The sequence below is a fragment of the Helobdella robusta genome (genome assembly GCF_000326865.2).
Source record: "Helobdella robusta unplaced genomic scaffold HELROscaffold_5, whole genome shotgun sequence".
NCBI lineage: Eukaryota > Metazoa > Annelida > Clitellata > Rhynchobdellida > Glossiphoniidae > Helobdella > Helobdella robusta.
The window spans coordinates 4,688,824-4,701,661 of NW_008705254.1; the positions used below are offsets into that span (position 1 = coordinate 4,688,824).

The 12,838-nt window shown below is 32.6% G+C and overlaps 1 protein-coding gene across 1 annotated transcript in view; it reads right to left on the reverse strand.

The window, feature by feature from the left end:
• The window catches only part of HELRODRAFT_132342 (hypothetical protein), a gene marked incomplete at both ends in the record, with an annotated part of 20,409 nt that extends 10,620 nt beyond the window's left edge, over positions 1-9,789 (reverse strand). The window contains 2 exons of the mRNA XM_009027426.1: positions 2,881-2,977; positions 9,682-9,789. Coding sequence (XP_009025674.1) covers positions 2,881-2,977; positions 9,682-9,789 — 205 coding nt within the window. The remainder of the gene's footprint in view (positions 1-2,880; positions 2,978-9,681) is intronic.
• Positions 9,790-12,838: the final 3,049 nt, after the last annotated feature.

Consider the following 12,838-nt stretch of genomic DNA (forward strand, 5'->3'; position numbering starts at 1 on the left):
TGCTGCTGCTGATGTTGTTGTTGTTGTTGCTGTTGTTAATGGTGTGTTGTTGTGTTGCTGTTGTGTTGTTGTTGATGTTGTTGTAATGTTGTTGTTGCTGCTGTTGTTTATGGTATGTTGTTGTTGTGTTGTTGTTCTTGCTGTTGTTGTTGTATTGTTGTTGTTGATGTTGCTGTTGTTGCTGTTGTTGTTGTTGCTGATGTGATGTTGTTGTTTATGTGTTGTGTTGTTGCTGATGTGATGTTGTTGTTGCAGATGTGATGTTGTTGCAACAAAAATTTTTCTATAAACATCATCATTGACGTCGTCAATATCACCATAATTATCACCATCATCGTCGTTATCACCGTCAAATTTACTACTTTAACCATCACCACTCTCATACTCATCATCGTCAACTTCATTCTTCCAACAAATGCTTCTACACCAACCTAATGATGATGACGATGATGATGACGATGATGATGATGACGATGATGACGATGATGACGATGATGATGATGACGATGATGACGATGATGATGATGACGATGATGATGATGACGATGATGATGATGACGATGATGATGATGACGATGATGACGATGATGACGATGATGATGACGATGACGATGATGATGACGATGATGATGACGATGACGATGATGATGACGATGACGATGACGATGACGATGACGATGACGATGATGACGATGATGATGACGATGACGATGATGATGACGATGACGATGATGATGACGATGACGATGATGATGACGATGATGATGACTTACGAATGCACTCACTGAATGTTTGCTTTTCTTGTGTGCTGTGTAACCCATTTTTTTTTAAACGGACTCATTTCAGTATAGGCAAGCCCAATTTACTAATACTCAGAAACAAACATTGACTCCCAAAAATTCATACAAACTTTACAAAAATACATTCTCACGAATACAAACATATACAAGCGTACAGGCATACAAAATATACATAACAAACAAAAAACAAACGCGCACACATTCACACACACATTCACACACACATACACATACACACACATTCACAAACACACATTCACACACACATTCACACTATATATATATTCTTTATCATGCATCATATTACATACATAATATTGCTTAATGTAATGTAGACAGACACACATGCACAAATAGAAACGCACACTTTATAAACAACACACTTTAGACACACACAGATACACTCACTCATACACACACACACACACACATACACACACACACACCACAAACTCAATACTATTATGTATTGTTTTTGTTATAACAATTAATATAATTAAAGGAGTGAGTAATGAAATTGTTCTGACCACCTTGTTTTTTTAGCTAGTATTCTTTCGTTCGTTCGTTCTTTCTGTTGTTTGTTCGTTGGTTTGTTTGTAGGCTTGTTGGTTTGTTTGTTCATGGTTTGTTTGTAGGTTCGTTGGTTTGTTTGTAGGTTCTTTTGTTTGTTTGTTCATTCATGGTTTGTTTGTAGGTTCGTTGGTTTGTTTGTTTATGGTTTGTTTGTAGGTTTGTTGTTTGTTTGTTCATGGTTTGTTTGTTTGTAAGTTTTTTGGTTTGTTTGTTCATTCTTTCGTTTGATGGCTGGGTTTATTTAGCCTTGTTGTAATATGATAAGAAAGACAAAAAATGATGACAAGGGTGTTGTGTTTTTTTTTACTATAAATGTGATTATTGTTGTTATTATTATTATTATTATTATTATTGTTTTTATTGTTATACCTTTTCTACGTTTATGACGGTTTTGTGGCTGTTTACAGCATTTCAAAACTCCAAACGTAGCAGATCAGATTGGCAATTAATGACAACGTATCCATCCATCCATCCATCCATCCATCCATCCATCCATCCATCTATCGTTCGGGCAATGTACTTGTTGAAAACATCAAGAGTGACGTCATCGGATCGGTGTTGTTGTGTTTGCTCTGATGACGTCATGTTATTCCAAACGCTTTTACTAGTTCTGAATGACATTTTTTATTGTCGTTTGAAAATGGGAAAAAATAATACAAAATAAAAAAAGCTAAGTATGAAATAGATACAACAAGTTTATGTACTCGTGATCGATGTTATTACAATTGATGTTGCTGCAATTATTGTGTTAAGGTATTTTTACTAAATAATTTAAATACCGCAAAAATAAATATGAAATAGAAAAGAAATTATGCAAAATAGAGAAAAACTAAAAAATGTTTTTGCTGTGGGCAATTGTTCTGACAGATCAAAAAAATGATTTTTTTTTCATTGCGTGATGTGTTTATTTCTTCTTGAAACAATTATTTTTATACCAGCGTTAATATTTTTCTGCCAAACTTGGTTGCTTGTTTCATTGTTGAACTTTCAATGCCATTGTTTTGCTTTTTATATTTTTTTGGAGGCATTATTTGGGGCATTTTTGTATTAAACACATTTTATTTTTAAAAATTTTCATTTATTTTCTAGAGATATATGGTACAAAATTTGAACAGACTATTTATTGCATATTTTACCAAAAAATAAAAATTGGATGGTATTTGTTTTGCTGTGAAATATGTTGTAAATTATTTTCCTGTGTGAAAGTGATACGATTTGATTGGCGGTTATGTTTCTTCTTTAATTCTTCTTTAAATTTTTAAAAATTTTAATGGCTGTTTGTTGTTTGTCTCATTATTAAAACATTTTCTAAAAAATTTTTCAGATATTTTTCACTTCAAAATGATCTCGGTTTGGAATTTTCCCATTGTAAGATAATCATAAAAATACTATACCGAAAGATTTTTTTATGTCTGACAGACGCACTAGCAATTGTGTCGACAGATGTCATCCAATCATCTCAACTTGTGCACTTGCATGCAAAACATTTATAAACTCTAGTACACACAAACACACCCACACATCCATACATCCATACAATACATACATACAAACACACACATACAGACACACACACATACATAAACATACAAACAAACACGGCACTTTCCATTTGGTCATTTGTTTGTTTGCTCATGTGACACTCCATTTAACACGTATGGATGAAAAAAATATATTTACGCACTGCACACAAAAAGATGCAAATTAGATACATAAACAAACAAAAAACCAGCACACACACACACATATACACGCACACACGCACACTTTGTTTTGCGCATGGCTATTGAACATCTGGACTTTTACTGTCTTTGGTCCAGTGATCACAAAGAAGTGTAAACATTGGAATATATATTTATGATCTTTGGTTGCGCTTACGTGTCGGCGTTCGTTTGTTTACGTTTTGTAATTGATGCTGATTCTAATTTTTGTTCTTTGTTGTTTTAGCTATTTTAAAAATAAATTACAATGTTTAGAAATATTATACTTTCTTCATTATCGTCTTCGTCATCATCACCGCCTTCAATATCATTATCATTATCTTTTTCACCTCCCACCCACCACCATCAACAAAAACAATAACGACCATCCATACTCATATAAGCGTCACCATGGCGACAGCTGTGACGTCATCTCTATGACAACCGTGAAAATGAAATGTGAAGAAAAAAGTAAATAAACAATTGTTTCATTACGTGCGTGTGTGTTTGCATAAATAGGTATATTATTTGTGTGTGTGTGTGTATGTATATGTGTATGTATATGTGTACGTGTGTGTATTTGCTATTGATGTATTTATTTTGTATGCAAATGTACAATACGCTAAGGGATATATGTAGCTTTTTTGTATATGCTATTTTCTCTTGTTGTTATATTGGTAGAGTTTGAAATGTAATGTTTTGTATTGTTTGTATACTTTTGTCTGATTAAATTGTATACAATGATATGATATTGTTTTGTATTGTGTTATTTTGGGTTGTATTGTTTTGTATTGTGTTGTATTGTATAGTGTGGTGTTTTTTGTATTGTATTGTATACTAAAGTTAGTATTAAATATAATTTCTATTACGTGATACATTTTTTGCATTGTTTAAATACCTCTGGATGTTTGTTTCTATTGTATTTATGCACCTGTTATTCATCTGCTGTAACCGTTATAACATACATCCACGGAACATTATTTCTTTTATGTATAACAATATTATAATGTATAATACATGCGTGTTTGTGCGTACGTGTGTGTGTGTGTGTGTGTGTGTGTGTGTGTGCTTTACTGCTAGGGAGAGAGTCGGAAATTTCTATGCTACATCAACAACAGCAGCAACGACGCCAACAAAGAAAGAACATCATAAACATAAACATAGACAACAAAATGTACACAAACGACAACATAAACAATAGAATAAACAACAACAAAAATAAATAAACAACATTAAACAACAAAAAATAAATAATCGGCCACTGAAAGAAAAACACATAAACGTTTTCATTCTAAGCAACAAGATAAAAAACATAAAAAGTATTCGTGAATATTTTATTTTTTTCTCCATTAATTCATTCATTCGCTCGTTCGTCTTTTTGTTTGTTCGTTCGTTCATTCATTCACTAATTAACTCACTCATTCATTCATTCATTCAATTCATTCATTTGTTTTTTTCTTTCTTTTTCATTTCTTTTTTTAATCACTTGGACAAGTGGATTTAATCCAGCAATTAAATGTTATCTCTATCTCTCCTCTCAGTGCTTCAAACCATCCAACTTCTTCATCTTCTTCACTCACTCTTTTATATTTATTCACATTCTTTCTCTGTTTTTTTTTACCTTTTTTATTGCTTCTGTCTGTCTTTCTCTCTCTCTCTCTCTCTCTCTCTTTCTCTCTCTCTCTCTCTCTCTCTCTCTCACTTTCTCCTTGTGTGTTCTTTTTTTGTTATAATTTTATTTGAACTTTTTTAATTTGTTAATTTGTAAATTTTTGTTTCTATTTAAATTTTCCTTGCACAATCCTCCGTGCCATCATAAAATTTTTATCTGCGTTTCATTGCCTGGTAAATCACATTTTTGTTTATTCGTGAAATTTTTCATTGAATTTCTTCTGAAAATCTTTGTCTTAAGCAACATATTTTTTCGAAAAAAAAAACTTTAGCAAAAAATCAAAAAACGAAAAACAACCCAAAAAAGATTAACAATAGTTGAGCAATTAGATGCATCTCTTTACAGAAACCAACCTATAAGAATTATTACAGAAACACAATAACATCCATATAGCAAAATGAACCCCAACAACAGCAAAGTCATCGTGATGATCAGCGGCAACAACAACAACATGATCAACTACAACACCACCACCTCTAAAACAACAGCATATTTAAACGCTTAGGCAATTGTGCTCGAACCAGACAACCGCACTATTCCTGCCTAACCTTTTACCCACTGAGCTACACAGTAAATCAGAATAGCGGGCAAACAAACCAAGAGTACCAGTCTAAACTTTTATGGCCATCTATCGGAATAAAACTGCAACTCATAAAACTCAGGGGCTTGCTTTTATTACATTTGAACAGTTCCTGCGTTTGTGATAGCCTGTTTTATTGTTATTATTATTGGTATTATTCTTGTTATTGTTGTTATTGTTGTTACTATTGTTGTTATTGTTTTTGTTATGCTGTTGTCGTTAATGCCATTATTGATAAAGTTATAAATACACATCTGTGATCACCATTAGAATTGCTTCATTCATTCATTCTCAATTGTGTATATAACAAACAAATATTTTTGTATTGCGTTTTTATGTTTTTGTTTGTATTTATGTGTGTGTGTGTTTACAAGTGTGTGTGTGTGTGTGTGTGTGTGTTTGTTTGTATATATGTGTGCGTTTGTTTGTTTGTATGTATGTGTGTGTTTGTTTGTATGTGTTTGTTTGTATGTATATGTGTTTGTATGGATAAATGTACTGGAAATTTGATAGGCATTCCATGGCTTATAGAATAAATGAACCGAAATGATGAATAGAGGAAGAAAGAATGTGAGTGAATGAATGAGTGAATAAATGAGTGAGTGAATGAATGAGTTAATTAAATTTTAGTGAGTTAATTGGTTAATAGATGAATGAAATAATAAAATGATAATCTTAAAATATTATTGGTTGGGGGAAAAGTTGCGTGAAATAATCAAATGTTTCAACGAGCCGGAAAAACGTTATCTAAAAAAATGAAGTAATGAGCGAAAAAACGAACGAATTAGGAAACGAACAAATATTGAATGAAATAACAAATGAATGAATGAATTCATTAATGAACGAACGAACGAACTAACGAACGAACTAACGAACGATCTAAAGATAGAACAAATGATTACTATCAGGTAAATGAATAATGGACTGTTAAATGGATGGATGGATAGATGAACAAATGGATAAATGAAAGAATGAACGATGGAACGAAAAAAGAAATGAATGGATGAATGGAAAGATGGATGAATTGATGAATGAATGGACCCGGCTCATGTCTGCCTTGCTTCCAGCACATAAATAACTAACATACATGTATGCAGTTGCTTGCAAGGCTAACAACAACAACAATAACAAAAATAAACATATAATAAGTGTAATAATAATTATAATTAATAATAACAATAACTATATTATTATTATTAACAATAATTATAACCTATTTGTTATATTCGTTGTTAGAGGTGCACAAACATCTTGAGAGTTAAATGTGAAGAAAAAACATGAATGAATGAGTGAATGGAATGAATGAAAGAACGAATAAATGAGTAAATAAATGACTGAATAAACGAACAAATAAATGAATAAAAATTAATTAAATATAAAGTTAATGGGAAGCGAGCGCGCAATGAAAAACAAGAAATTCCTCGTTTTATCTTAATGGTGGTCTCTTTGACATATGGATGGATGGATGGATGGATGGATGGATGGATGGATGGGTGGATGGGTGGATGGATGGATGGGTGGGTGGGTGGATGGATGGATGGGTGGATGGGTGGATGGGTGGATGGGTGGATGGATGGATGGATGGATGGATGGATGGATGGATGGATGGATGGATGGTTAAGTAAATGAAAAATGAATAAAATGTGTAGATAGATTGATAAATGAATGAATGAATGAATGAACGAACGAACGAATGCATGAATGAATGAATGAATGAATGAGATAACAAACAATTAAATAATTTGACGAACAAGTGGAGATGAATGAATGGATGTCGTGATGATAAATGGTTAGATAATTCTTTATCAAATAACCTGGAACGATAGATGGAAGGGTGGATGGTTGGTTAGTTGGATAGATGGTTAAATCGGTGAATGAATGAATGAATAAATCAATGAATGAATAAATGACAGGAAATTGAAAAACAAAGAGCAATTAAATTGAATTTATGAAGAAACAATTTGGTTATGTTTATTCAAAATGATGCAATAAAGGATCGTTTTTGAGCTAAGATGGAACGATTGAACAAATGAATGAATGAATGAATAAACGGACGAACGATCGAATGAATAAATGAACAAGTGAATGAAAGAATGAACAAGTGCCCGGTGGAGCGAATGATGAATGGGTGTGATGAAAACATAGTCTAGTGTCTTGAATGCTTCTCCATGTCTATACCCGACACTCTAATAATCATGGTGATGGTGGGGATGATGATGATGTTGTTGGTAGCGGTGATGATGATGATAATGATGATGGTGGCAGTGATGATGATGTTGGTTGGTGGCGGTGATGATAAGGATGATGATGATGAGGAAGAAGAAGATGATAAAGATGAAGAAGATGATGATGATGACGACGCCGTTATGGTTGCACGACTCTAATTAATGAGGCTTTCAGGATCGAACTTCCTCGGGGAAGAATGTTTATATTACAAAATGGTGAAAAACTAACAAGGAACAAAAATAAAAATAACAAAAATAACAACAACAATAATAACAACAACAACACTAACAACAACAACACTAACGAACAACAACAGCAATAAAAATTAAAAAAACGAAAGCAGTGATGACAGCCATTTAAAAGGCAGTACATCATATACAACGAAGCGTGTGTTTGTAAATACGTTACAGCCGAGATGCATAAATTTAAACATATAAACTAACTAGACAAAAAAGGCACAGACACACACACACAGACACAGGAACAAAAACGCACACACACACACACACGCGCACATGCATAACACACAAACACACATATATACATACAAAGAGAGGCGCACAACATATACATGCAAACATACATACATACATAGTATACACATACAACAACACGTCAACGTACACACATGCATACATACAAATCCTCTTTATACCAACATAAACATACATTGCTATGTAAAATGTAAATATTCATATGAGCATGAATCAATGAAACACACACACACACACACACAATTTTTTTCATTTTGAATTAATATTATAATTGATATTAAGCAAAATTTAATTCAATTTAAATTAGATGAAAATTTTTTCAAAGACCTAATTTTATTTTTTTAAATTAAATATGCAGGAATCGCCAGCAAGACCACCACTAAAACGCTCACCACAACCACACCAGCTACTACAACCACCACCACAAACAACGACGACGACGACGATGCGATACCACCACCAAGCTTCACGATCGACATCTACCCAGTGACTGCATACGTCATCAAGAACGAACCGATGACGTTGTACTGTGACGTCATCGTCAGCAGTAACGGCCGCCACGACAGTACTGGTCATAACTTGCGCGGCGGCAAAAACTCAGAATTTCAAGATAACAAAGATAATAAAAACGATAGCAAGAGTAATAATAATAATAACAATGTAAATATTTGGTATGATAATAATAATAAAAATAATTATAAGATTGATGATTATAGTGTTGTCAACTCGTCGCGATATGTTGTCACGTGGTATAAAGATGGAGTGAGGCTCTTTCAACAACCACAACAGTTGCCACAGCCGCCACAGCCACAACAACCACAACAACCGCAACAACTGCTACTACGACCAAAAAAACCTCAACAATTTCACGGAAACGAATCGTTCAAATCATTATTAGCTTCAAACGAAACTATGTCATCATTGGTGACAACGACACTGGCAACAACGTCATCGTCACCAACCGCTGCAGAAGCAACAGCAGTAGCAGTAGCAACAACAACAACAACATCAGAAGGTCGCCGAGTACAATTGTCTGACGGTTCATTATTTTTTCTCAACGTTAATATTGGGTACGTTGTTGTTATTGGGTTGATGGTTATGTTGTCGTTGTTGTTGTTATTGTTATAATTGTTATTGTTTTATTCGTTGGAATATTTCAAAATTTGGTATTCTATTGTTTCATTTTGCGTCTCATTCAACTTGTTTTTATTTCATTAAACTTCAACAATTTACTTTTAAAGTAATTTAATTTTTTATGTGAATAAATAAATTTTCAAATTGTTGTCAAAACTGATTTAAAATAAACAACAACATCCCCCAAAAAACTTTAACAACAACAACAAACACAAACAAACGGCTACAAACAAGCGAACGAACAAACAAACAAACAACAACGTACATACTGACAGACCAATACGAATAAAGAGAGATATTTAGATAGATAAATAGACGGACAGAAAGATAAGATGTTGTTTGACGATGACTACAATTATGACGTATGCAAGATGACGTCACACAATAAAAATATATTAATTATTATCTGACGCACCCCATAACGCACCTTGTTTGCTCGTGTGGACGGAAATACATGTTGACGTTCACGCATGCACGCACGCACGCAAATACACATACAAACGTACGTACACATACAAACAAACATACACATATAAACATACAAACAAACAAACAAACATACACGTACAAGCATACAAACAAACATACAAATACATGCAGCATACATATACGCTTATGAACAAATGTTATTTTTGTGTATTCATACATACATGTACACACATAAACCATACACAGTACATACATACAAACAAACATACAAACAAACATACAAACATATAAACACACAAACACATACATACAAATATACAAACAAACAAACATACATATTCATATTTGGACATAAATTTATTTAATGATTGCATGATGCAATGATAAGACTAATTTATGACCACCTGTGAGATAACTTCATCATCACCATCACGTCGTTATCATCGTCATCATCGACATCATCATCGTGAACGAATGAACGAACGAACGAATGGATAGACTGACGGACGTGTTTAAACGTGTGGACAGATAGATGCATGGATGAATGAATGAATGGGTGGGTGAATGGATGGATGTGTGAATGGGTGGATGTGTGAATGGATGAGTGGCTGGATGGATGAATTGATATAGGGACCGACAGATAGGTGGATTAATGATTAAATGTAATTATTTTTTAGTTTTATTTATCTATTTATTTTACAAAAACAGATGGATGGTGGTCTAGAGACCACATTTAATTATAACACATAAATTTTATGCTGCTATTGTTATCATTATCATTTTATTATTATTATTATTATTATTATTATAGTTATTATTAGTAGTAGTAGTATTTTTATTATCATCATTATTATTAATATTTTTGATACTGTTTTTTGTCTAAAAAATTATCTGTTTGGTTTTTATTGTTTGTTTTTATTATCCTCTATACTCATCTATGTAGCATGTGTACGTATGTATACGTATGTATATATGTATAACACATACATACACACATATGCACACGCGCATATATATGCCCACATGTGTGTGTGTATGTGTGTGTGTGTGTGGATGTGTGTGTGTATGTATGTGTATATGTTTTGTGAGTGTGTGTTATTATAAGTTTATATTTACATTACATCCTGGGCTTATCAGTCTGTTGGTTTTTTTTACAACAGGTCCAATGTAAGAAACAACATAAAAATCGGTGGCAACAACAACATAAATAGCTACAACATCATAAACAACAACAACAACAACAATAATAACGACAACAACAACAAAAACAACGAGTATGAAGATAGCGATCTTGGATATTACCATTGCACCGTGACAGATACAACAACTAATGTAACAGTCGTCAGTTCTCCGGCATCAATCAAACTGGCCAGTACGTTTGTATTTGTATATTTTTTTGTATTTTTATATTTCTGTTTGTTTTGTATTTGTATTTGTTTTTATTGTATTTTATGTTGCTGTTTACATGTGGAACAAATTTGAAGTTATTACATACAGAGAATGACTGTCTACGTCTTCTCTCTTTATCTTTATCTTATTTTCACTTTCTGTTTCTCACTTTCTCTCTCTCTCTTTGTTGTCCTTTTTCTGTTTTTTTTCTTTTTTAGGTCTGTTTTTTGTTTTTCTTTCACTCTCTTTCTCTTCCTCTTTCTATCTCTTCCTCTCTCTTCTTCTCTCTTCTCTCTCTCTCTCTCTCTCTTTTTCTCCCTCTCTCATTCGGTATATATGTATTACATATATGTGATATGTGTTACATACTTATACAAAAATGTACGCACAGACACAGAGAGAGAGAGAGAGAGAGAGAGAGAGAGAGAGAGAGAGAGAGAGAGAGAGACGGATATACATACGTATTAATGGTTGGGATGGATAATTTATGACCTCAATATATCATGTAAAGTTTTGTTCACTTTATTTATTCTCATTGCAATGTTGTGTACATACGTATGATGCTCGTCATACACATGTGCGTACATAAATATACATATATACTTGGAGAGAGAGAAAGAGAGAGAGAGAAAAAGAGAGAGAGTGAGAGAGAGAGAAATAGACAGAAGGACATATGTATACACATTTATGTTTGGCCGGGGTCATAACGGTGAATAATGTGATGATGGAAAAAAAATGATGATGATGATGACGATGACGATGAAGAAGAAGTAGAGGATGGTGATGATGAGTGATAATGTTAATCGTGGTGATGGTGATGGTGGTAATTGCCATGATGGTGTTGATAATGATTGTGATAATGATGGTGATGATGATGACGATGTTGACGACAATGAAGATAGTGATAATAGTGAGAGTGATGATGACGACGACGACGATGAAGTACCAAAAACACTTCCACTGATTGCAATATAAAGAGCAGTATATAATAATAATAATAATATTATTTGCGAATCGTTTCATAGATACTGTTTTAATGTCATTCTTATTATATTTTCTACCTAATGATAAGTCTGACGAATAAAAATAAGTCCTACATTTTTGTTCTTCTTTTTCTTATTATTATTATTATTAGTAGTTGTTGTAGTAATAGTAGTAGTAGTAGTAGAAGTAGTAGTAGTAGTAGTGGCAGCAGCTGTAGTAGTAGCAGCAGAAGCTGTTCAGTTGAAACTGAAACATAAATAACTGTAGTATTAGTAGTTGTGCTACTAGAGGTTGTGTTGTTATTATTATTACTATATATTATTATTATTATTTATTATTAATATTTTTTATTATTATTATTATCATTACAATTGTAAATTTATTAAATGTTTGCTTAATTTTTCAAATTACATACATGACATACCGTTGTTGTTATCAAGTTTGGCAAATAATTTTTTATTTTTCTCCTCCTACTCCCACTCTATCTTCATTCATTCTTTGCTCAATCAATCACTCATTCATTCATTTACTCGTTCAATTATTCGTTTACCCACTCACTCATTCACTCGTTTGCTTAATCATTCAGTCATTTACCCGCTATGTTATCTTTTCATCACTCGCTTTCTTACTTTCCCTCATTCATTGTTCCATTCGTTCATTCATTGATTCCCTGATTAATTAATTAATTAATTAATTAATTAATTAATTAATTAATTAATTAATTAATTCATTCATTCATTCATTTATTCATTCATTCATTCACTCATCTTTTCTTTAAATTTTCTTCTTCTTACTTTTGTTTTGTAATTTTTCCATTGTTTTTTTAATTTTCACTCCAACTTCATTATTTGTGCCTT